Source organism: Diadema antillarum, unplaced genomic scaffold (genome assembly GCF_040938485.1).
Source record: "Diadema antillarum isolate AM-2024a unplaced genomic scaffold, OU_Dant_1.0 seq00000732_RagTag, whole genome shotgun sequence".
Lineage (NCBI taxonomy): Eukaryota > Metazoa > Echinodermata > Echinoidea > Diadematoida > Diadematidae > Diadema > Diadema antillarum.
In genome coordinates this window covers 1,381,814-1,408,947 of record NW_027271633.1, presented here as the reverse complement: position 1 = coordinate 1,408,947, position 27,134 = coordinate 1,381,814, and the positions used below count along the sequence as shown (strand labels likewise).

Genomic DNA, 27,134 nt, shown 5'->3' with positions numbered 1-27,134 from the left:
TGTTTTATTCAATTTTGTCTTACTTTCCACTTCCCACATGCTCACATCCATTATTGTGTAAATATGAATAGATGGACTAATGTATCGATGAAAAGAAGACAGTGATTAATGGAAAATTAGAGGGATTGTTAGATAAATCAATAATCAAATACTTGATTGCATCCAAAATCTATGTAATCATGGGTTATGATCTCTAAAAGCTATATGAACACGTAACTTTCATAACGCAACGCGCCATTCACAACGCTGTTTGAGATCTAACGAAGACCCAGTGGCTCTATGATTTTGTCACAGTAATATTTCAAGTTACTGCGCCCTCTATTAAAAACATGATAATGACTATGGGAAAAAAAAACATCAAAAAACATAGCTACTGCGTGTAGCCAGATTAGTTTTCACGAGAAGTGCTAGCGATTTACAGACGAACTTTGGGCTCAATAAAAGTTCTGACTATTTGCATGAATTTGTATCCTACATAACATCTTGAGCGTAAATTCTGGGTTATCAAACTTATGTGATCCGATAAACAGGTAATGGTGTACTCTTAATAGTAATTTTCTCTGGCCTCCTGTACCTATAGGAAACGGAGCGTCTATAATTACTGTGCTACAAGGCTTGTACGGTGGTTCAGTTGGGTAAGCCTCGTGAATAGGGTATAAACCGAGGGGGTACCTTATTAGGCTCTTATTGCTTGTCTGTTTGTTCGCTCGTCGAACAGATACATAAAATTGAACAAAGAAAGAGCTGGTTGTGATTTTAGAGAGACGCTAAAGAGAGAGATTTGGAGGTGAGTTCTGTTTGAGCTGTGCCGTTTACAATTGTCTTCCTTTTTCGTTCTCTTCCCTCCCCCTCCCCTTTCTCTTTTCCGATGTTATGGACGCCATGCCTTTGTGTACATCTGTGTGCCTCTGTTGGTTCTACGTCTGCTCTGTGTCAATAGGTCGCGGTGCTGCGCTGAGGTTTCATAGGCTTAAAGGTCGAATTCCTCCTTTTACCCTGCATTGAGGAGAATTTTGAGCAGAAAAGGTGTTATTGTGATCATGCCGTGGAAAATTCAGACTTCCCTCAAGCACTAATAGCAAATGAGAGGCATTGATAGAATATTTTGTTGAGAGTAAACAAAGATTGAGTAGTATACTGTATTAGTGTGTGTTTCTTTTGAAACAATCAATGAAATATAGTGTGAATTCAGCCTTTTTTCACTTTGCATAAGGCTCTTCGAAAAAGAAAGACTTTTAAAATGAAAACATACAAAACTTCATATACGGTGGTCATTATAACGATTTCAAAATCTTCAAAAACATGTTTTGTTTTGTTGTTGTCTTTTTTTTGGGGGGGGGGGTTCGAAGTACGAAAGATGCTCTCGAACGAAGGTGACAACATAGAAATGGATAAGGGCGAAACTGAAATATTCATTAGTGTAGGGAAAAGTGTGATGAGGTATATCATAGTTTTCAGTGCATGTGGCAAATATCGAGGTCTAAATTTTTTTTTCCGTCTCCATCTCCATCGCAGAAATACCCTTTAATGATATTTTGTTTAGACCTTTTTTTAACTTGTTAGACTTTTAACTTGTGAGACTTGAAACGAGAGCCTATCTTATGACAGTTCCACAAGAAGAAGGAGATACTATAAGACTTGTGTGTATTTTGACACCTATCCCTCCTTTAATGCCGCACGCAACGCAACGTCAATCATGCATGGATCAAAGCTAACTCGGTTCAGACACGGTGAGGTAAAATCACGGCAACCGACTCGAACGAGCCAAGAACCCGCCGGCAACATCCCATGGGTTTCACTCTGGCGGTCGGCGTAGATTTTCATCGTTCACATTGGTATATCACTATATATATTGAGGACAGATATTTCATTTCGATGTACATGGCGACGACATAATCCTTAGACCAAAGGGTAACAGGTGATTATACAAATATTGACCGGGCTCGTCTGAAGCTGTCGCTGCAAATATAACTCACAAGGCCCGTGCGGATATAGTATGTGAGATAGTTTGTCGTGTTTATATATCTTCTTCCTTCTGTGCGAAATATTGTGCGATGACAAAGGATATAATATCGCCGGGCTGCTGAGGTTCGCGGGCGTAGCAACGGATGATCCTATAGCGTCCGTTTCCCGGGAGACCGTAGCGGTAGTGAATAGTGACTGGTGGGACTGTGCTGACCTGCGTTTTAGATATTCGTTCAACGCGAGGTATGTGTACATAATTTACGTGGTGTTTTAGTGCGTTTATACTCATTGTATGCTGTCAGGCAAATGGCAAATGTTGGTGTTCATTTCATTAACCAAGTGACTCATATACCAGAAGCACGTGACGAACATAGTAGGCTCTAAATCCTATACACTGATTATAGATCATCATTACATTTTCTTTCAAGAGAGGCATGCAATTAATATATGCGCCATTCACCTTTGTCGAATTATGTATTGCAAACAAGAAAAATTGTAAATCGTAATGTCATTTCGCTTCATGTTGGAATTTACTGATCCATTGTTACAAAGAATAAAAAGGAACTGATATTCGGTTTCCCTGTAAGTGTTTCTGCTACTGAGTACACTAATAATTCAATACAGACTTAAAACCAGCCTACCAGTTCCAGTCTATGACTGTAGGCCTATAGTCTTTTGTCTACTATCACAGCAACATGTAGGCCTACTACTTCAATGAAAACTGACAAGATATCTACGTTGTTACGATAGATTATAGTCAGAGGATGGAAAATAAGAATATACATTGATATTTTTTTAAATGATGATCCTACTACAGAACAATTTTACATGACAATTGCAGTGATAACAATTGTCAATACATTTGATTTGATTTGATTTGATTTGATTTGATTTGACTTGATTTGATTTGATTTGTTTTGATTTGATTTGATTTGATTTGATTTGATTTATTCACAAAATGCACATCTGTATACATTCATTATATACAAACATGCACATAGTTTGTACATGGCATATGTTATGTATTTTGTGTGGATTGTCATAAGCTGTAAAAAGCTTGAGTGGGACGTCTAGGGATAACTTGCACATAATTATGTACATAAACATCATCAAAAAAAGTGTACTATGCATGCACTTTCAATGGATTCATAGATAGGGAAATGAGAGAAGAAGAGAGAAAGGAAGAAAGATAGAGGAAACTAACCCGTTCCATACGGGAACCATGGTGTCCTGTGTATTAAGTCTATCAGGTCTATGGGGAATCCAGAATTCAGTATGGAACGGGCTAGATAGAAGAGGGGTATAACTTCATGACTGTTAAAGTGTATAAAATTAATAATTCTGGCGACATTCAAAGCCTTGTTATACGTGATGACAACATAAACCTATGAACCTGGGGGTGCAGGCAAGAACCATGCATGCAACTGGCATTGCTTCATCATCATCCTTCCAATGCCACAGTATACTGATAACATTGATGAAAATTATGACATTGCTGTGATAAAATAAAGAAGATATAAGATTTGATTTCTATTTTATACTCTAAGAGAGGCATTCTGATTTGGGTTATTGTAATGGTTGAGCAATTATCAATGGTAGGCTATCCGTTGATTATAAGAAGAAAGTCTGAGAAAACAAACAATATACATCAAATTTGATATCCCTGATCCTGTGCTGCAGTGTTCTCAATATTTGTCATTTTAGAGAAAATATCGACATCAGTTTGCTTCTGGACTATATAATTGTATGAAAGAATGTGTCTCGAGAGGGGATTAGCACTGTGCGTCTTTCTGCGCTCTATAAGAAAAAATAAGTTAAACTCTGCATCTTTATACCAGTGTCACATTGGGAGAATTTTTGCAAGTGCAGCTTTGCACCTTTCAGACCAGAAAGGGGCAAAGTTGCACCTTAAAGATATTCCCATCGTGAAAATGGTCTGAAAAGTGAAAATTTGCACCCGTAAAGGTAGCTCCCATCAGTGTAACACTGGTATAAAGGTGCGAAGTTGAACCTGTTTTTTCTTCTTTTGTATAGAGTGTGTTCTTCATCAATTTGTCCCGATACCTCAAACAATAAAAACTTAACCACCTGAATTGTGAATCGCAGAACTATAGATTCATCCAACCCACCATGGAGCGTGGCCTTTATCGACTGTGCTTTTCGGGGAATTCCTTCTTGGGACTGTACGACATCGGCACCGCCGTGTGCATTCTCGACCACGGCAAACGAGTGGTCAACGAGGTGGCCAGTTACGGAGGAGTCTCGGCCGGAGTGATCGCTGCCGCCATCATGGTTTCTGCACCTGAACGTCTCTTGGTGATTGTTTGATTTAGTATTATTTTTGCATTTATCACAAAGTGAATTATAACGTAAAAAAAAAACTGTCAAAAATAATTATACATCGGGAAAAATACATGTAGGCCTACTAATCATAATACAATAAGCGTAAATCGTAGTAATACACGAACTACTGGCAAATCATTCATCATTCAAATTATTGTGATACACATACTTACATTATTATTTCATTACAAACGCTAGCACGATATACATAACTCAAACATACGTACACACATACACACTTACGTCATACATCATTGTACAGTATACATAGACGTATCAACGCATAGTACATAAGATTGTTGCTCTAGATATTGATTCTAGTAATCGTTTTGGGGTATTTACTTCTCTCGAAAAAAAAAAGTCACGCCTACATTATCATTAGCATACAGCAATAATGTTCATTATGCTCATACACAAACCAGTAAAGGAATTGAGAAGCAATAATAACATTATCCCTTTGTCTAAATTCGCAGTTATAGGGAAGTTAAGGACGTCATCAGGTTACCGTTGTTTCATGCTAAACACACACACACAAAAAAAAAAAAAACTTTAAAAAGTAAAAAACTTTCTTTGATGTATTTTGTTCTATTTGATGGGCTTCAATTTTCGTTTAAAGTTGATTATGTCTCAGTGGAAATTCTACGAAATTAAATTTTTGATGCTTTTAGATACAATAAAGTTGCAGTTTAACCAGATAACATGATGGAGTAAGTTAAACGCCAAGTTGTCAAGGTTGAAAGGTTATCTTCCCAGGATGATTTTGCCAGAGATTGTTGCATGATTCCAGTGCCATATCGAAGAAAAAGTGACATTTGCGTCATTATATGCCAGGTATGGAGTGAGAATTTAGAGAGACGGGTATGCTCATGGACATGCGATTGAATTCATGTTTATGTACCAAACGCACGATAATCAACAATTGCATGGAGTGATTTTTTTTTAATTGTGATTCATGCTGTGAGAGGATGTGTTCTTATTTCTTTCCTTGTTTTGCAGCAATACTTTGAAGCTGTAACATCGCTGTCAACCCGTATCCACAGTCTTCCCCAGGGAGCGATGACCCCTGGATTTGACCTGATGCAGGAACTACGTCACATATTACACACAATATTGAAGGTAAATTTCAACCCTATACTCTCGAAACAGTCTTTGTGGTAAAATAATGATAATGATGATAATAATTAAATGTAGGACTTAAATCCATGGTTTGATATTTTTCAAATTCATCTTAATGGCATGCTTGCTTAATATTGTACATTGGTAAGAAAACATACATTATCATGCTGTAAACAGGTCCTCTTGATGTATAGCCCAATGATTAAATCCGAAATGATAGCCACAGTGCAAAAGGATTTTTGTTGTTGTTTTGCGTTTATTTTAAAGTTGGATAATTTATGTTTTTGCCCACAGCAAAATCACTTATTACTCTGATCTTTTAAAATGGCACCTGACAAAGCTGGAAAATGAAAATGGCTAGACCCTCGCTGAGGATTCTACCCTGCATTTATACCACAATATTACCACTGTTGATATCATTATTTCAAGCTTTCATATGCTCTCAGATTGAAATAGCTAATTTACAAAGAGCTCGTTTTTTTTTTTATTTAGCAAATCATATATCCGTTGCAGACTAAATGGTAACTGATGTTGAATTTCTATCATAACTAATCATTAGATGTCGCTTCACTTTTCCTTTAAAGGAGGACTGCCATAGGGTCTGCTCAAATCGACTCCATGTCCCACTGCAAGAACTCGTGACGACAGACGACATTCCTGTGTACATGCGCAGAAGAGACGAGACTCTGGAGCAGGAACTCCAGCCTCTCAGACCGCCAGTCAAAACGGATATCGTGAGGCTTGCTGGGAAGGATTTCAAATTCGGGCAGAAGCACGTCGTCACTGAATTCTCAACCAAGGCTGCGTTGATTGAGGTATAATATTTGCAGCCCAAAATTGTCCCATTGTTATCTGTAGGCTACCTTCTTGTTCTGTTTGATTGTCAAAATTTGGATCTATGAATGTTTGATTCTGCGGTAAAACTCAACCCCAATTTGCATATAAACGTAATTATCATAAACACAACGTAGGCCTCTGTACATTTATGTATAATCAGAGAATGAAACTGTGTCGTCTTGAAGCTAATGTGACATATCATCTTGTCTTTGCTAAGCTCATTTTCTATTATCATACTTCATCCTTCCAGACGTTGGTGGCAGCTGTCTTTTACCCGTCATTGCCAACTTCGACCCCGCCGCAGATCATGGGAAAGGTAATATGAAATCTCGAGTCGTCTGTTGTTATTTTGCATTTTTAAACCTTAAAAATCACATGAAGTTCGTAATATTAATACGTAAAATTAGGACCTTCAGAACCATAAGCAGAGGAAAAATGTATTGAAGTAACTTACTAATCATTTTGAGCCATCACAAATTGGAGTGAAATCACTAGACTTTTCGAAATAATCTCCAGAAAGCAAGAGTGTTATTTCTCGCATCATTTTGCAATGCATCAAAAATATTTTAGTTTCAATGGTTATATTGTGTTTGTAAGTAAATATGTTGCTTTTTTGTTTGTTTGTTTGTTTTTGTGGGGGTGTGTATGAACATAAAGTGATAGAGTGTTGGTGTCATAACACATCACCAGCAGGTGCTAATGATCGTTTTGCATAAACGTCATTTTGCTCCTTTTTCCACGGGCAGTATTACATCGATGTCACAGCGCTGTCTGGTACGCCTCGGGATGGCGCCGATTGCGCATTTCCACCAGCGGGTCACGTGATCATGGTGGCGCCGAACAAGGCGGCCGGGTACGCCAAGACGCCGGACAACCTCACACTGGGTCTGCGCGACATCAGCCGAGAGAACCACCAGGCGCAGCCCCAGCACATGTTCCGGCTCGGTGACGGACTGTATCCACCGCGCAAGGAGGAGCTGCAGAAGCGGTTCCTGGATGGCGTGCAGGAAGCAAAGGAGTTTCTTAAGAAATTCCGAATGTACGATGAAGGACATGATAGCTTCCCACATAAGAGCACGATATACTGATGCCACCAAGGGTTTTATCTCTATTCTGTGTGGCGAACTTGTGAAGATTCACTGTCTATTGTACCTTTCTTAAAAAAGACAGTGAGGATACAATCACATGCTGATACACGAACAGTGTATGCTCATCGACGCGTCCACGGCGACATTATGCTCTAACTCTGCGAGGGATTTTTCAATTTATGATAGATATAGTAATCATTATTTTGTGTTGTATACGGCATTTATTTCTTCACAGTCCAGCAATACAAGGGAAAACTTCAATTTGGTATCTGTGCGTCGGTAATAGAATCATCACTGACATCGTGTTTCATGGTCGAGTTTATTTGTGTGATTGCGTGTGTGGATGAGGAGGGGCAGGGTGACAGAATAGTGCACCCTAGACGGAACAACCATTACTGTCTTCTCTCGAAATTCTCATTTTGTTTTTCCTTTTCAAGGGAGTATTTCAGAATTTTTGAAAATATTCTTAGCAAAATATAACAGATGCAAACGGGCGGGTGGAATCTTATTGCTATTATCAGCCCAGACCTGTTATATAGTGCGAATTATGCCATCTTTTCTGTTCATCATGTTCGTAATCTTATTCATTCGTAAACGGATGTGTGTTATTTCACGTGTATCTTCCTCTCGATTGGGTTTGTATTTCTATATGAAGAAAGAAAAATGTATAGCATCCACTTATTTTGTGCCCATGGCTGCTCCAATAGACAGCTTCCAGGTTCGCCATCAAACACGGACGAAATATTGTGGGTGCTGCATCTCCGTCAGTATATTATATACTGCCACTTTTTTTTTTCTTCAACCAATTAATGTTTTCATCATTAGAAGCTTTTTTTTATATATTAAGGACTATCATCGAAGTGCTTGTTTCACCACTTGATGGTTCAAGAATGGCACGTATGTATGGCTACATGAATGATAAGCAAGATCTGCGGTACCTGTAGGGGGAAACTGCTTATAAGAAGATGCAAGAATTTGATAAAACCTTCAAAACTCCCTTAAGTTCTCGTTTGTGCGTCGGTCATTGGAGTCATTTGCAGGACAAATGACATTTGCAACGCAGTATAACACTTTGAACGTTTATCACGAACCACAAATGGTCACCCGTTCCAAGATCTTATTTTCAAATTCTAGTCTGAAGTTGTTTATGCCGCGAATTTTGTGTAAAAATATGCAATAAGACTTGAAATATCATGAGTTGTCCGTCCATTGGCATTTTAGGTTGTCACCAAACAATTTTTAGTTGGATATTCAGAGAGGACCAAATAAAGCATTTAACTCTCCTTCGCAACTTTATTAACGAACATTATGCTGTTAACGTTCTTCTTAATCTCAACTTGAACAACTTGAACGTTCTGAAGTCACCAAAGGGCGAACTACATGTATTTTGTTGATGTTTTGCTAAATGGTGACTCTGTCCAATCCAACTCAGATAAAAGAGAAAATCTACCAAATGTTTTTTTTTTAATGAGTAGTGTCTTCCTGTGCAGTGCATCTCAATCGCTGATTATTCGCCAATAATCACAACTCCCAGTGATATCTTATTAGTTGATTTGTAAGAAGTGTATTTTTCATATCAAAATTTCAATCTAAAATGATTACATCTGGTGATACATAATGATTGTGTGTGTAATATCTGAATAAATGTGTGTGATTTGTGATATACTTATTGATGTGCAAATTATGTGATTTCATTGTCGTAAAGATCATCTGTGACTTTTATTTTATTATCAAAAGAAACGACTATGTTGCTCTTTTATTTTATTTTATTTCATTTAAATCATTCTCTGTATGTTGTTGGTATGGCATTGCTTTGCAGCCCCTTATTTTCAGCATTATCATCAAACATTATACAATACATGTAGGCCTATATACACATAACACTGATACACAACATGGCTATATTTCGTACAATTTCAACAATTTTCATTACACATAAGAATTATGTTATGTACATCTTTAACTCAATTGCATGCCTTCCGTATCAACAAGCGTGATACATTTCCATGTCGAACTGTTGATAACAATAAGCAAACAACTTGACTCTGATACAACCGATGGTAGATTATTTCTTGATACTACATTCTTTCTTGACCTTGAAAAAACAAAGCAAAGTAGATGATGAACATTACAAAATCGAAAAACGAAGTTGGATGCCAGAAATATGGAGCAACAAAAGATAAAGAGAGAGAGAGAGAGAGAGCAAGAAATGATGCTAAGATGAGTTATGCTACTATTGGCAACTACCTATGCTGATCAAAATATTTTTATTTTAAAGTCAACAGCAGCGTATGGCCTGTAAAGTGTGTTCGCTTTTACTGATGGAACACAATTGAGTACACACGCACACACTCGCACACACACACACGCACACACACACACACACACACACACACACATAAACACATAGTAATACCATGAATGAAAGGTTTTCTTGCTAAACGACTTGACTCCATTCTTGACAATTTGAGATAGGGCTATTTGTAAGTAAACTTGTTAAAAATAAAGAAAATATAGACCTAGGATGTTTTTAATCATGACTTCAAGAATATTTTTGTTATTCAACAAGTAAGATATCGCCACGAGTATATCTGTAGGAAGAATGAGCGTTGTGTGAAAAAACACTCCATTATAATCTTTGTTGTTATGATTATCATTATTATTATCATTGTTATTGTTATTTTATTTTGCTCTATTTAACTGCACTGAAATGTTTGAAAATAGCGCCCCTATAGATACCGTTTCGCGATTAAACTATTCACACATAATTACATAAACACATAACACACACAAAACAAGTAAAACTCCCCCGTCATGCAATGTCATGAAAATATCTAACTTTTTAGCAAAAAGGTTTTTGAGCAAAATAATTTAGCGGGAACATTTCTGCACGCATTGACTAACTTCTGTCTGAAAATGAGAAAGACTTGTTTTGTCATGCAGGAGTTTTCACATGGGATTTATTCAATAAATTTCCAAAATAGTTTGCTTAAATTGCATTTGTTCAAAAGTTACAACTATTTTGATTAAGGGGGAATTACTTTAGTTGATATAAATATATTAATCAAATTATTCATTTGTTTATTTATTTATTTATTCATATGTAGAGAGTCAAAAATTTGATTAGGCCTATATGAATCATTTTGTGACATGAAAGTGAGGTAGTTGTTTGTGTCGACTTTGATAAGTTCACCAAAAAAAAATAAAAAATGAAGTAAATATTCTGAATCAGAGAAACTTTTAATCAAACTATTTTTTCCCTTGAGCGATAATGAACATTATTTCCTAACACAGACAACAACATACTGTATATGTTGTGAATATTCACCTCAATTCAGATAGAAGACTCAACTGATAACACAATAGTGGAAATCAATTGAAGACATATATGTGTACATAAAATTTGATAAGACAATTCCTTCATTTTGCCATGATTATACAATCGGCTGTCCCCACCCCTCCGGTCCTGGTATACCTGCGAAGATACCTTTGACTGCATGAACAAAATGATTGTATGTTTTTATTGCTGTTATCATGATCGTTATGTGTATTAAGATTCTTTCAGGTAACAATAGTTACAACAAAAATTAAGCCTGTTCTGTTATATTACAAGATGATGTTTCAAGAAAACTAATTTTTAAGGAGGAAATGCTCCTATAATGAAGAACAATTAAGAAGGAAAAAAGACAAGAGAATATAAAGGAGAAGGAACAGGAAGTACGAAAAAAAAGAAGAAGCACAAATAAGAGCAAGATGCAAGCGTAATGAAGCAGAAGAGAAGGAGAGAGAACAAAAAAAAAACTACATTCATGTCGAATGTCATTGAGCAGGGCGATCACAATATCATAATGTTTATACACTCAGCAAAAAAAAAAAGGAAGAAAGTAAACACTTTTTTGAGTTCATAATTTTCATAGAAGACTTTGATGAAAATCAATGTATTATATACCATATTAAAGGTAATCTATAATTGGCTATTGGCCTAGTAGATCAATATAAAGCGAAACTCTACACATGAGTGAACACATTCATTTTTGTCCTCCAAGGCACAAAAGTAAAAATTGCAAAAATTGACATAGTTTATATTGTCTTTCATTTGCAAATCTTGAATGGCCTTTAAGATAACAATGATAACAAAAACCATTTAATACAATGAGAGACATGAATGAAATAGCAAAAATAAGTTTGAGTTCTCTTTATCTCTCTATAACCTCAAACAAAATCGAAGTGGGAAACTTAAGAGGGGAAAATAAGAATTTTCTGCCAACTCAAACTTCAAATGACATAGGGAATAAGGGCACAAAGATGATTAAGTGAACAGAATATCTTTGTTTCATTCATTCAGTATAGTTATTTAAGAATTCATGAGACAAATTCAAGAACCAAATATAATTTTCGATTTTCCTAATTTGAGAAGTCAAACCAAAATCCTACCATTTTTTTTTCAATATATACATGTATGCTTCTTCTCTCATTTCATTTGAATTTGGATTTGACAGAAATTAAGTTTAATTTTCCTCAATCATTTCTAGCCTTTATTGATATTTTTTTCTTCAAAGATATTATAGAGACCATAGGTATATGTTTGCAACTGAATTCATGTTTTTTTGTGTGTGTGTTAAATTTGTCTTTTGCTCTTATTGTTTCGTGGAAGAGCATTTACGCATTAATTGCAACTTGTTCATTTTTGCAATTTTTACTTTTGTGCCTTTGAAGAGAAGAACAACGGTGTTCACTCATACGTAAAGTTTCCATTTTTATTGACCTACCAAGTTGATAGCCAATCAAATTACCTTTCATATGGTATATATTGCATAAACATTTAGCCAAAGAGAAATATAAAGTTGAAAAAGTGTTTACAATCTTTTTTTGCTGAGTGTAGATTCGTTTGTCGAGCGAGAATCGAGTGGTCGAGGGCCATGCCACACGTACCGAATTAACAGTGCGAAATAGCTATTGCGCATGCTCAATCTTCAGTGTTGCCTTGTCAACGCAAATTTCCGCAGGAGTATTGCGAAGTCACGACCCATCCAATTTTATCAATATTTTGCAAGGTAAGCATTGTAACGTAATTCAAAGCTTGATAATTTGAGTGTTAAATTGCTAGATCGTAATGTCAGAATGTGTATTTAGCTGACCAAAGAGATAACTATGAAGTTTAGTTAAAACTTCGATACGATCAGATTTTTTGTACAGTCCCACATGTGGCAAAACAGTGATGGTTCCATAACTTGACCGAACGGCTCCAATGCAACGTCAACCGTGCATGTCAGCTGTTGTTAACGTCAGGTCTTAAGACTAAATTTACTGTTAATTTACTTAACAAGCCTATCAGAATGATTAGAATGAGTAGTAATTTGCGTGCTATTAGTAGTATCACTCGAATTTGTGTCCTGTAATGTACATGGGCAGTGATGGGGGGATATCTTCAAGGCCCTAACAAGCAAGGCCTAGCGTCCGAGTTGGAGACGACGACGGCCTATTTCTCGGCATGAAATTTTGCCCAAATTGTCACTAGACCCTAATTGCCAGTGCACTGCTCAACTCAATGGCTGTGCATTCAGCAACATGGCAATGACATTGTTGGGTCTATAAATTACTACGAGTAAGTTTACAGACGAAGTCTTTCGCTTACATTTTATTTTCGAGAATCCTGGCTCCTCGCAAAATTCACAAACGTTTTATGCATGTGAAAGTTTCTGATTCTTGTTGTTCTATCCTTATTAATATTAATAGGGTTGGACCTGCACGTCGGCCCTAACGTTACTAGAATGTACTCATCGACTGCCTAATCTTTATTTGCTTGATAAGAATATTTAACACTGAAATTCACGTAAAAATTTGACCTGCGTGATTGAGAAAATCCAGCACTATCAAATGCTGTTGTTCCCTTTTCAATTCGATGTTTCACATTCAGTGCAAAGATATCGCTGTCGAACTTGAGTGGCCTCTTTTCAGCTACAGCTCCCCGCGGTGCCGCTCCTTTTTTAGATCGACAGCTGTTTTTGCATTGACAATGCACACAAACTGAGTTGTATTGAACACCGTGTTGTATGAAGCTTTTTAGAAAATGCATTGACTTTAATAATACTGCATTGACATTGATTACATTACGATTCGCTTTAAATATTCATTCGAAATGTTTTCCTTGATTAAAACCATTAATGAACAGTGAATTTTTGCAATTTCCCACACATCCTCATCAACGGTCAAAGCCAATACATTTTTATGAGCTCTGCGTGCAGTGCAGTGCGTACTTACGTTAAGCGTTTTGTGCGCCAAAACTATGCGGTCGGTTTCAAAGAGGGTGGTCGATGTGTACATGTACAACGTAGTAAAGCTACCGTACTAAGTTAGAACTTCTCTTACAATGTAACGTGTTCTACTGTTAGATCTAACGTTAGATCTAGAACAGAGTCTGTCGTTGCCGCATAATTTTACATTGAGATTATTAAAGTCTGATAGTTGTCTACAATGAACTATTAAACATAAATTCAGGCTCTAACGTTAGAAGTCTACAAATCTAGACCTACAATCTACATGTTTCATTATTGTAATGTAGGTCCTACACTGTAATTAGATCTAAATTTTAAGAATCTGAGTCAGAGTGTCCATGATCTATGGTCTAAGTTTATAGTCTATTGCAATGCAATGATTTATGTAACACATTAATGGAGGAGTTCTGAAAAAAGATGTCTTGGCTTGCTTGTAACATGTCACTGCAAAAATGTTATCCAGTCACACTAGAACGTGCATGCATGTGTTGAAAGTCTGTAGGGTCTATATACACTAAGTTTCAATCCCATGAAATGATTGATACTAAATCCAGGGTCTAGACCTTCTAATGTCATTTCAAATGAGTTGATAAACTAGTTTCTAGACTAAGATTTTTAATAGAACATTGTGGTTCGTGGAGGATATGATTCCAGAGACTCCAACTCTCCCGTTTTCGACGGAAGATCTCCCGCCGAAAGCCCATTTTTGCAAAATCTCCCGTTCTTCTGCTTGAAATTTAATTTCTCCCGCCCTGGCTCTGTGTGTCCCGCTTGAAATGATTTCTTACTTAATATCATTGTATATGTTGAAAAATAAGCCTCAGATAGCACGAGAGAGCATCTAGAACCCTAGAGCTTCCAGGGTCCTTGAGTGGGCCCTAGCCGCAAGGAACTTCGCGCACATCAAATTGGAGTCTCCCGTTTGCTAGGGGTTTCAGGCGGGAGAATCTCCCGATCAGAAGGTGCTTGGGGTTGGAGTCTCTGTGATCGTGCTGCTAGCAAGTCTAACGGGAGCAATTTTCTTTTCCTTCTCCCCATCTCTGACCTCTTCCTCTTCCCCTCCTCTGCTTCTATGTTGTAATCTTCTTCCTTTACTTCTCCTTTCTTTTTCCTTTCTTTTTCTGTTTTCATCTTGTTTTCCATCATCATCATCATTATCATTCATCATTTGTTATATACATGCTCTGCAATATGTGACCGTGCATCACAAAACGAACAATATTAAGTCGCACACACTGATTTTGCGGGAGTACAGAAAATAAGTGAAATGAGTCAACCTAGTCGATCTTGACTTTTTCATATTTTTTGAAAGAGCAATTCTTCTTTTACATAATGCTAAAATTTGGGGTCATAAAACGGGCGGGAAAGTGTGTTTTGTAGCAGCTTATCTCGAACATTTTTGGTAGAATAGTGTGATTACTGTAGGTGTGTCTATAGAGTCCCTTTTTCATTTCTTAAAAACCTTGTACACATTCTTCACTTTCAACTCTAATAACTTTTGAAAGGGTAGTGCTACTGCTTTGAAAGTTGGCATTAATTATGGACAGAATGTGTTAATGAGGCATGCTTAATTTCAGCTTAATCTAATAATCTCTTCATTGTTGTTACTCTGGTGGTTTACTTCCTGTTTTTTGTCCCATTCATCGCACAGCCAGCACGGTTTGGTAAAAATTAAGCGCTTGAATAGACACTGTACTTCAGAGCCTCTTTTCTCAGTTCACACTTTTTCTGATTTTGTGCTTTCTTTCCAATATTTAGATAGGTCAGGAGAGTCCATTTGATTTGAGTTATACATCAGTTTAAAGCTTAAAGTCTGCTCTTTCAGAACATGGTCTTAACTAAAAATTCATGTCTGGCGACTTTTTGTTTGTTTTGTGGTGCAGGGTCACATATAGGTGATTTTTCTTCTTTTTTTAAAGGAAAATTTCGACTACAAACACAACTGAAACAAAGAAAAAAATTACCCACATATGTTTTCCGGTGTATCAATCATAAAACATCTGTGACATGCAGTTGTCCTTCATATATTGTCAGCAGATAAGCATTCGAGAGACCTCTTCCACGATGCCAGGAGTTGGTGATGACGTCCCAATGTACTGCTCGCAGCAGATCAACATTCCCCCTGACCTTCCGGACATCATGAAGCAGTTCACCAAGGCTGCCATCAGGACCCAACCTGCCGATGTTCTCCAGTGGTCTGCTGCGTAAGAACTTTCAGTCATATTACAATGAGAACATACAATGAATAAAAAAAAAAAAATGTTAACATTTTTTACAGACAGGTTTAAAAAAAATTATTTGTTTGCCCAAAATTCATGTAATGCCAGTACCTTGCTGGTCTCAAGTGTAAGAACATACATTCTGTTTTGTTAAAGTGCAGTAAAACCTTTTTTTTTTTCTTACCCAGCAATGTAAACACCAGATTACCAAATGTTGTGTAGAATACTTGTCTAGTTATTTGTAAAGTACAATTGTATTTGAAGATGTACATAATTTGTAACTGTCTAGTTCTTGTGGTGCACAACCTAATTAGAGTGGACAAGATTTGAAGTACATGTACTGTAGTACATTGCTATTGCATGCCTGCTCGTAGGTGGGAATATTTTCATTGTATTATCTACTGTGTGGATGGAGAAAAATGTGCACAGTATCATGTTGGAAGAAGTGTTGCAAACAAATTTTATTTCCTGCCATTATCAGTTGCTTGAATTGGCAACAACCATACCAACAAGATCCAAAGCATGTTCTTAATGTAGATGGCCTAGTGATATAGCAGAAACCAACGCACTGTTAGTGATTATTGTGTGATGTATATAACACTGTAGGACCTACTTCATGTACGTGCTTTAATACAGTGGACTCCTATTATGACATAGTCCCCTGGACTGGAAGTTTTCTTTCATTATCCTGAAATTTTGTTATATCCAAATCTTGTTATTACCAAACAAATTAAACAATAAGAAACAAAGAAAGGATAATGTTGCGGCCTGAATTTTTAACTCGTGTAATCGTGTTCGTTATAAGGGGAGTGCACTGCAGTGGATTCCTGGATTGTGGATGATGTTTCTGAATTTCATTATCCCTTCCAGATATTTCCATGCCCTGTCAAATGGCGAGACGCCTCCGGTGAAGGAGAGGCTTGAAATGCCCGTAGCAACACAGAAGACAGACACGGGGCTCACGCCGGGAATTCTCTCAGTTCTCAACAGACAGGTAAAGAGGCCAGTGTGTCCTAACTCTTTATGTGCCACGTTTGCACGCCTGACTCAATCGGCGGCGTGCCAACTTCGCATACATGTACTGTGCTCAAACCCACAAACCCGCCCAAACCATTGGATAAGTCACCAAATGCCACAGTACAATGAAAGCATTTCTTGCGATTCCATTCCTGTGACATGTAGCTTACATTTTATGTGGTGAATGACTATCAAGCAGTGTGGCCTGAATACTAGATTTTCGAGAATCCTAATTTGCTAAAAGTTTCTGTCAGTGTTCTGTGCAAAAGTCATGCCCCTACAATGTTGTTGCTACTGATTATTTGAAAGAAAAACAATCATAGATTCGTCTTACAATTTACATCAAAACAATGCTTTGCCCTTTCTCTACAATTTTGCTCACTACTGAAAGTTACATAGATTGGGAAGCAGTCCACTTTTGACGTGGTTAACTTTAGTATGGTACACTTTAGGGAGCGTTCAAGCGCTCCTCTGGCAGTGGCAGATCCAGAGGGGGGCGTCCCGGTTGCCCCCTATTTTCGCCGGACTTTTTTCTACTGAATATTTTAAATGGATTGCTACAATGTAGTCGCTTCCTCTCCGTTGGTGCCCTCCCCCCACCCCCATTTTTAAATCCTTGACCTGCTCCTGTTTGACGCGGGTTCGGTACAGTTTGGGTCCACTTTAGGGGAGCGCTCAAATGCAACCATAGTACAGTGGACTCCCGTTATAACAAAGTCCTTGGGACCGGCAGTTTTCTTTCGCTATATCAAAATTTTGTTATAACCGAACAAATAAACATTAAAAATACATAGAATGGATAATGTTGCGGCCTGAACTTTAACTTCGTTGTAATCAGAATTTCGTTATGGCCGTGTTTGATATAACGGGAGTGCACTGTATTTGAAAATCACAATATGGTTGGGTATGAGCAGCTTAGTGGTGGTCGCTTTTCGAATTACTATGAATGTTACTATTTTTGTCATTCCAGCTTGGTCCCAAGAAGGTTGTGACCTTGGCCGACCTTGAGCAGAAGTGGAAAGACAACTGCCTGCCAAAGGAACGGATGTTTAGCCTGGTACACATTGGCAGCTTCGGTGATGAGATTGAATGGCTGAAATTCTTCTCACTGGCCTGCTCTGCTCTTGCAGGGGTACGTACATGTGCAATGCAAGACAGTCTCAAAGCTTGTAGTAATTGGTTACTTTTGAATTATCTGTTCATAGCTGCTTTTGTAGTTCATGGTTTGATGTAAATTTTGTTCTTTCAGAAGATATGTGACCCACCACAACAAAAGGATCATAAAGTCACTGACAGCTGAGCCAAGAAAATCTAGTTTGAAGTCATATCATCAAAATCGGTCAAAATGATCGGATTTCTGTTTTTGGCATAATTTTGTGGTCTAATGTATCATCTATCATCTGCCAAAACTTCCAAGCTAAATGATTAAAGGATTTACAAGGCAAGAAATATGCATTTTTCTGGGCCATGATTTTCCGACTTTCAACAGAACAGAAACATGTCCGAAGATTTGGATTTAGCATCACAGCTAGACCCTGCCTGTAGCAATGAGGGAGTGGTCAATGTGTGGCATCCTGCTTACTGATTGGTCATGCGCAGACCGCTTGCGCTAAGCTTGAATGAACATTGCGTAGGTTGCCAAGAGCATACCTTCTATTGTCAAAAGTTGAAAACTGTCTTGCCTCCCCTTCATCATGATAGCGTTGGAAGGAAAACTTTGAAGGCGGTTTTCTCGAAACGCTGATTTCCTAAACGACTCGACATGTGAAAATAAAATCATCAATATCTCCGCAACCGAGTATTTTTATGAGTCGTGTTATATATGTAATTAGATTGGAAAAGTAAGGGAATAATGTCATGTCACTTTCAGAAAATTGTCCTCCCCCAACTTTCGGATCCATATGTTGTAGCGGGTCACATATGTATAAATTGTAGATGTTATTCAAAAGTAGCAGATCGGTAGATATTTTGAGGTATTTGAACAAATTGGACAAGTGATAGGATAATTGTGACTACTGTGTGTATACAGAGAGAAATCATGATTGAACAATATCACACAGCAGTCTTTCACATGGGCCTTTCAGAGAAGTATCCTCTTCTTAAAATAAGTTATCATTATTATGATGTATTTAAAGGACAAGTCCACCTTCATATACATAAGGATTGAGAGAATGCAGCAATATTAGTAGAACACATCAGTGAAATTTTTAGGAAAATTGGACAATCCGTTCAAAAGTTACGAATATTTTAAGTATCTGCGCAGTCACTGCTGGAAGAGAAGACTACTACAGTGTATGATGTCACATGCATACAACTATATAAGGAAAATAAAAAGAGAATTTCACAAAACTTTACTTTTCGATAAAAGTGCACATTTCTTCGACTTGCTAATGACGTATGTTAAGGGTAATATCATTCCCCCTGTCTTCTGAAAGAGAGAAGTCGAGTGTTCTTTTGTTATGCGAGAAAAATGGAAATATGTTGAATTTTCGTTATTCTTTCTTTATATCGTTGTACTCATGTGACATCACAAGCTATAGTAGTCTTTTCATCCAGCCGTGACTGAGCAGAAACTTCAAAAATTCATAACTTTTTAACGGATCGTCCGATTTTGCTCAAACTCTCACTGATGTGTTCTACTAATATTGCTGCATTCTCTCAACCCACATGTCTATGAAGGTGAACTTGTCCTTTAACCCATTGAAGACAGGCTGATTTGGCTACACCACGCATATCATAACAACCCTCTGGCTTTCACTAAATTGTCTCTGTTAAATTTTGTGAACATCTTATTCTGCATATCCCAACGATTTTATGAATGAGCGAATGTATGAATTGAATAGAATTTAATGGTGCCAACAAGTACCTTAATATTGCAACCAAGAGAAGCAGCGCTAGTCCTAAATATGCACAAAGGTGTTGCAACCCCTGTAATTGGAGAAAATCTATGAAAATTTTGTGAACAGAGGTGCATAGATTTTTTTTTTTTTTTTTACTTAAAATTGACTGAGAAAAAGCTAGTGCTAACCTTGGTTTTTGTCAGGGTTTTTTTTTTTCTGTGTTATCATTGCTATTAAAGAAAAAAAAGATTATGTGCTACTGTGTGTAGCTGGCCTCTAGCAAGACTTCCTGAGGAATGATTGTGGGAAAAAAAAAAGGTTCAGAAAAAAGAAATCTTCATCATGGTCCTGTTTTCCCTTCCAGAACATCACGTCAGCATTTGCTGATGGAATAGTCTACCTCAGAATCACAGACAAACTACCAACACCAATAAATTCAAATCCTTCTGGAAAATGTGTGTTTTTAAGTTTAAGCAAACACAAAACTTGATAATGTTTCAATGATAATGCTATCATCATAATGTAGTCTTCCCTGTTCTTGAGCACAAAGGGGACATATAAACTGTGTGTTATTCGCTGTTCTATGAGTATAAGCATTGTTAATTACATGTATCATTGTTATTATCATCATTATCCCCTCCAGAACATCACATCAGCAATGAAGGTGATCTGTGAAATCCTGACCAAGGATCCTGAGGGCGGGGCAGCCAGGATACCTTTTGACCTCTTCAAGGAGCTCTACACGTATCTTGCTCAGACGGACGGAGAGATCTCGGAAGAACAGATGGAAGGCGTTTTCACATATCTGCAGTATCATGTGTAAGGCTTAAACTGATCGTCCCAGACAGATGATTTCTATCTGGATTTATTTGTGTGTGTTGCTCAGTATACTATTGTAAAAGTGGACATTTTTACTCCTTTTTGCCACATGAGCCTAGCACAAAAATATATCATCTCTGGGGCGACAAGACCTCGTATCTACAGAATGTCAAATGTTCTGGAGAGCAAAAAAACATGGCAGCCAAAGCACTGTGGCGAATGGGATAGCCTTTCCTTTGACATGTTGTGGTGGCTTCATTTTTGGAGTAAGACAGTTTGGATTTAGACAGGACATCACTTATTAAACCCATTATTTGATCATTAATCCAAAAAAGTCATTTTCACCAAAATTGCAGATACAAGGTCTTGTCACCCCAGCAACGATATGTTGTATCACTTTAGATCTTGGATCTCAAGGTAGGTATATTGTAGGGGTATAGCTGTTATGTTATTTGTAGTTTTCTTCGTTTGCTAGCCCTGTACTGTGACTGAATTTGCTTGAGTAATATGTTAATTACCATGGTGGCAGTGAGCTGTTCGAAGTGCTCACTCAGTTGTTGTGGCAGGGAATAATTTAACTTCTCAAATTTGATTAGCAGTTTTGATCAGTGGGAAAATACTTTAAACAAAGCTTTGTACAGTCCAATGTAAAAAATCTGTTACACACAAGAAATTTTGTGTACTAATTTTTTTAAAAATGCATCGCAAAGTGCAGTACCACAGATGTATACCAGAAAAATTTTTCCCTGTGTGGACTTTCCACAAAATTCATTTTATGCTCAAGGATGACTGTCTACAAGTAACTGCACTTTACAATAGTCCTTTGTAAATTTGATGTTGAAAATCAGCTTGTGAAATCATTTTTTCCTCCAGATCATTGATTCATTCTCCCAATGATGGTGTTGCTTGAATGCATGTCTAGTGACAGAGATGTATACATACAGAACTTACTGTAAAAACGTCTTATTGTGATAACTAGAGCATTTGAGGACTCAAAATTAGAGTTAACATGTACAATGTTAGTATATCTGACATGTGGCTCATGCCTCTAGGATGAAGCTGTGAAGTGATGAGAGAGAGAGAGAGAAAAAAAAGAAGGGATGTTTTGTATTCTGTAGCAAAGTCGTTGGTTTCGATCCACTGCTATTACAGTATCATTTGTGACCGTGCATCACAAAACGAACAAAAAGTCGCACACACTGATTTTGTGTGAAGACTGAAAATAGGTGAAATGGGTCAACCTAGCCGATCTTGACTTTTTCATATTTTCTGAAAGAGTAAGTCTTCTTCTACATTATACTAAAATTTGGGATCATGAAATGGGCAGGTAAAGTGTGTTTTTTAGCAGTTTATCTCAAACATTTTTTGGTAAAATAGTGTGATTAGGTGTGTCTTTAGAGTCCACTTTTCATTTCTTAAAAACCTTGTACACACTCTTCACTTCCAACTCTAATAACTTTTGAAAGGCTGATGCTACTGCTTTAAAAGTTGGCAGTAATTATGGATAGAATATGCTAATAAGGCATGCTCAATTTCAGTTTAATCTGATAATCCCTTCATTGTTGTTACTCTGTCGGTTTACATCCTGTTTTTTGTCTCATTCATCGCACAGTCAGCACGGCTTGGTAAAGGTTAAGCGCTTGAATAGACACTGTATTTCAGAGCCTCTTTTCTCAGTTCACACTTTTCCTGAGTGTGTGCTTTCTTTCTAATATTTAGATAGGTTTAATAGGAGAGTCCATTTGATTTGAGTTATACATCATTTTAAAGCTTAGAATCTGCTCTTTCTGAATATGCTCTCAACTAAAATTTCATATCTGGCGACTTTTTGTTTGCTTTGTGATGCAGGGTCACATTTGACCAAATCAGTACTTACTAACTCCTTCCATCTATTAGTAACATTTTAGTAATCATTTATATTTCAGCATGTGACTATTGGTTGGCCTCAGAAAATTCTGCTTAAGTATTTTTTTAGATAGATATAGTGTATGCTTCAATGCAAAACAACCCACAAGATTATAAAATATAAATATCAAATAACCATGTAGAGAATGATATAGTTAATTGTACACAGACATGTTAGCAGCTGTGCTTTAATGTAGTATTACTGTACCAAGTATGCCTTGATGACCTTTTTTTAACCTTATGGTCAATATCTGTTATGTTTTTACAGGGACAAACAGCAAGGTATGGTCCAGCCGAGGAATTTCCTTCATCCTGACTGCCCAAAGCTCGGTCCGTGAACGTCGCAAAGATGTGATGAAACCTTCCCGTAAATTCTGCTTTTTGTTAGGGAATGCTCAACTGAAACACAGGTTATGGAATGGAATGCCATACCAAAAGCTAAGAGTGACAAACATTTTTAACCTTACAAAGACTGTTGTTTTAAATTAACATACCAGAATGATGGTGCATTAATGCTGTAGCTGAGCAGACTTCCTTCTGCTCTGCGTAATCCATGTGTTGTACATTGCTTTTCAATCAAGACATTATGTAGCCATCACTGCATGTGTATTGCATGTCGCTTGCTACCAAATAACCATAGACTTTCCATTATAAAAGGACATCTGAACGTTACCATATATATGAGATGCAGAAATGTAGCATCAAAATCTTGACAAACTCTGTATCAACCCTGTGTACATCGCACACCTCATATCGTGTACATACAGTGTACATACATGTATTCATGACCCTTAGTGTTTAATGTACCTAGGCACTTGATAGCTATAAATGCCTGTGTCTATGTCCTAGTGGCGATATACCTTGAAGGTACAGGACATACAAGTATAACCTTGGTGTTGCCTTTGAAATCACACTGTTTATTTCCCATCACATATTTAAGTGAAGATAATATTATGCATTCAAAGGCCACAGGCCCACATAAAGACTAAACCTCAACAGGAAGTAACATTTGTTTTTTTAACTGTACATTGATATAATATTAAAAGCAACTTGCTATAGAGTATTCAGTCTCTAGATTATGTTGACATTCCTGTGGGCTTGAAGAAATTATTTCGTTCAATATAAGTGATCTTAGAAGACCTTGACATAGGCTTTCACATAATTGTCATTATACTTGAGTCACTGCTTTTTCATTTACTAGACAGTGGCTGAATGCACCTTGTTCATGTTGCCTTAAATTGTGTGTATTGTAGCGTTGAGGTATTCAAACACATGTATTCTAAGCCAAAGTGTGAAAAATGCATATTCTGAAACTTATGCCTCTGCTACTGTTCAAGTACTCACTTTGAAAGGGGAAATGTAGAAGATGAAGGTGAGACTTAATCAGGCCAGACATCTACAAAGCCGACACAGATTTTGGATTGATGGATAAGATATTCATTGCGTGCAAGCACAAGACAGGATTAAATTACCAAAAAAAAAAAGAGAAAGAGGGAGAAAAAAAAAAAGAAGGGGGGGGGGGGGTGGAAAGACTGAAGAAGGGCATTATGGTCCCTTGACCATTAAGGCAAACAACAGCAACACAAGGAAGATTTTATGCAAATTTTATTGTTGGAGTGATGGTAAGAAGGGTGCAAGTTTTCTTTCAAAAAATGATTTTTTAAAAGAGTGTTTTGTATGCTTACAAGTGTACTTAAAATAGGAAGGATTCCTTTGTCCGACACAAGATGATTCGATGAAGAACTGCATTCATGTGTCGTGTGCACTTGATAATATATGCAATTTTATGAGCCTTTGATAAAGAAGTTTTCAAAATTTTTTGTATTCATGTAATCACAGCCTTTTACATCAATCTTCACTGGTGCAACTTACTTCTACGAAGCAGTGCATGTTAGTGTGTATTATATAATGCCCAGATAAATGTTGCATGTTTGCATGACATTGTGTATCAACGTAACTGCATGGCACATGTAGCAAGAAAAAGCCATTGAAAATTGCTAATCCTATAATGGCCAGCCCAGTAGAGTTTTAGCCTAGAGTCATGAGGGGCCTGAGCGTTTGATTCTACGACAAAAGATTATTCCATGATCGCAAGCTCAGACCTGTTTTGACTGTATGCAAATGGTTGAATATGAACTTTGACTTGAAGATTTAGTTGTTATCATACAGCGCTGAAATCATTCATTTGATTTCCTTGTTTGATTATAAATGGCAGTAGCCAAATAGGTCCTAATCTATTTTATTTTATTTATTTTTTTTTTAAATTAAGATCGTGAAATACCAGACGACGTTAAACCAAAGTGGGGAATACCAAAGTTCTGTAGGAGTATTACAGCATGAAGTATGACCTGGATAATGTCATGTCATGTTTACCCCTAAAAAGTGTTCTTTTAGCATGGTTATAAAGCAGTTATGTTTGTACAATATGTTGTATATTCCTTGTATATATGTTTTGAGTTAGAGATGTATTTCTGCATTTCTTTTTTTGCATTAAAAGAAAAGTTTCCTGCATTAAAAACTCATTGTCATTTAATACCTGTCTCATTAAGTATGTGCTGCATCTATGCTTTTCTTTGTAAGTGTTTAAGTGTAAACAGGGGGATAAAATTGTAATGAGAAAATTGTTGCAATAATGCATGTTTTCCAAAGTGATAAAAACAGACATGAAAATGTGCAGAAAAGTCGTACAGAGCACGCCGAGGTATTCCTTCCCATTTCATACAATCGCTGAAATGCATAGTGATATTTTATTTGCCATAGTCGCAAATATAGATAAGACAAGGCCTGGCTGCCGACTCTTGCACAATTCACCCAATTTTATGTCAGTCCGATAAAAAATCCTCTCACTGAACCCCAAAGAATCAAAAGTAAAAAATAAAAAAAAAGGGGGGAAAAAGAGTCTCCCAAGTCCCGATTATGAACATTCATTAACCCATTGAGGAAGAGTCCCGAGTATACTCGCGCAAGTGTCTATGGGAAATGCCTGTTGTGGCAAAATCAGCCTGTCCTCGACGGGTTAATACCCATGCCCAAAGTTGTTCAGATTTTCCCTTGGGTGCATCTGCTCAAGACATGTGTTGAAATCATGACTAACTGCACCAGATTGTAATATTTAATCTATGTGTAAAATCATCAAAACTCCCCACCATACTAGGGGAGACACCCCCTCCCCCTTCCACACCATCCCCTAAGGTTGCTTCTATCCCTTGCAGTCTCTCACTCCAGACTCTCGCTCAAGGATGCCAGCCCTGCAAGGTGATGTCATCCCCATACAAGACTTCCATTCCCTTGCATACAATCTTCACTTAAATTCCAGTTTGGTCTTACAGTTAGACTCCCATTTATAATGAAGTCCTTGGGACCTGCAGTTTTCTGTGGTTATATCAAAATTTTGTTATAACCAAACAAATAATAAAAATACAGAGTGGATAATGTTGCAGCCTGAATTTTTACTTCGTTGTAACCGGAATTTTGTTATAACCGTGTTTGTTATAACAGGAGTGCATTGTATTTCTACATTTCATTCCCCCTCAGATCAATTATTGATTTTTTTAGTGGACCAAGTTAGCAATGATTTCATGAAGTAAAGAAGGCTTATACAATATTGCTGAATTAGTGACAAAAAGAACAACTCTTTTACAAGTTTACAAATTTATGTGCAAACTATTACAGGACAGTTACAAGGCTATATCATCCCCATGTCTACTTGCACATACAGAGACTGACATTGCTGTTTTGCAAGGACTTTCATCACAAGAATCCAAAACTGTAAAGTTTGTCCAATTTGCATGAAACTCTTAACTCTTACATTGGACTTTTTTCTATTCTAATGTTAACTTGAAATGAGACTGGATTCATCCCTTTGGCCTCCCAACCATTCTGAATTAGGAGAAAAGAATCTGTATATTTGCTGTTCCCAGCTCTTGTTTTGAGGAGTTTCTTATATTTTGTCTTGATAATTTTACTACACTCTCATATGGGATCTGCTCTTTCTTTTCTACTTAGGAGCCCAGCCATTCCATTTTTTCACTTAGAAGGGTTGGGAAATCTCCTTATGGTGTGTATTTGATGTTTATGGGTCATTGAAAGATGAGCGAAGAAAAATACATTTCAGAGACTTGTGATTCAGGTGAACATTAACATTTTTAATAGAAACTGCAACATAGAACTCGGAACATCACCAAACTCTTGTAATATCATTTCAATAACAGATTTAGATTTTATATACAGGTGGACATCAAAAAAAAAAAGAAAAAAAGAAAAGATTAAAGCATCTTTATCTCAGTGCTTTCTATAGCTAAGAAAAGAAAAGAGAAAGACATGTATTCTCAAACTTCTCCAACCATTCTAATTTTAGAAATATCAAAATGAATAAACACAGGATACAATAAAGACAGGTGGACAATGTCTTGCATCCTCTTGTACAACAGCTCACATGAACTCACAATGATTTTTTTTTTCATAACAATGTTGCACATTAACTCAAACCAATTTGCACTTCAGTGATGACTGTGAATGAACAACTGAGTGAAATATTGGTCTATGATACATTTTTGTAAGCATCACAAACTGGTGTGTGACAGCTCTTTAAACGGTTGAAAAGTAATAAGTAATACACTTGTAACTTACGGATAGAAAAAAAAAACATAATTTCTGTTTGACAATGTATGAAAAAAAGACAGGCAAGTAGGATAAAACGTGGCACAAGAC

General features: G+C 37.0%; 2 protein-coding genes across 2 annotated transcripts; both read left to right on the top strand.

Annotated features, from left to right (window-relative positions):
• The first annotated feature begins 4,095 nt into the window (after nt 1-4,095).
• LOC139738274 (patatin-like phospholipase domain-containing protein 4) lies at nt 4,096-7,349 on the top strand. The gene is made up of 5 exons (XM_071648920.1): nt 4,096-4,281; nt 5,305-5,424; nt 6,009-6,239; nt 6,512-6,577; nt 7,008-7,349. The coding sequence occupies exons 1-5, from the start codon at nt 4,096-4,098 to the stop codon at nt 7,347-7,349; spliced, it is 945 nt and encodes a 314-aa protein (XP_071505021.1).
• Nucleotides 7,350-12,326: 4,977 nt separating this feature from the next.
• Nucleotides 12,327-23,899, top strand: LOC139738271 (ropporin-1-like protein). Its single transcript, XM_071648919.1, has 6 exons — nt 12,327-12,403; nt 15,662-15,828; nt 16,714-16,837; nt 17,831-17,992; nt 20,344-20,519; nt 22,693-23,899. Exons 2-6 carry the CDS (start codon nt 15,689-15,691, stop codon nt 22,760-22,762), a joined length of 672 nt encoding a protein of 223 aa, XP_071505020.1. The 5' UTR covers nt 12,327-12,403; nt 15,662-15,688; the 3' UTR covers nt 22,763-23,899.
• Nucleotides 23,900-27,134: the final 3,235 nt, after the last annotated feature.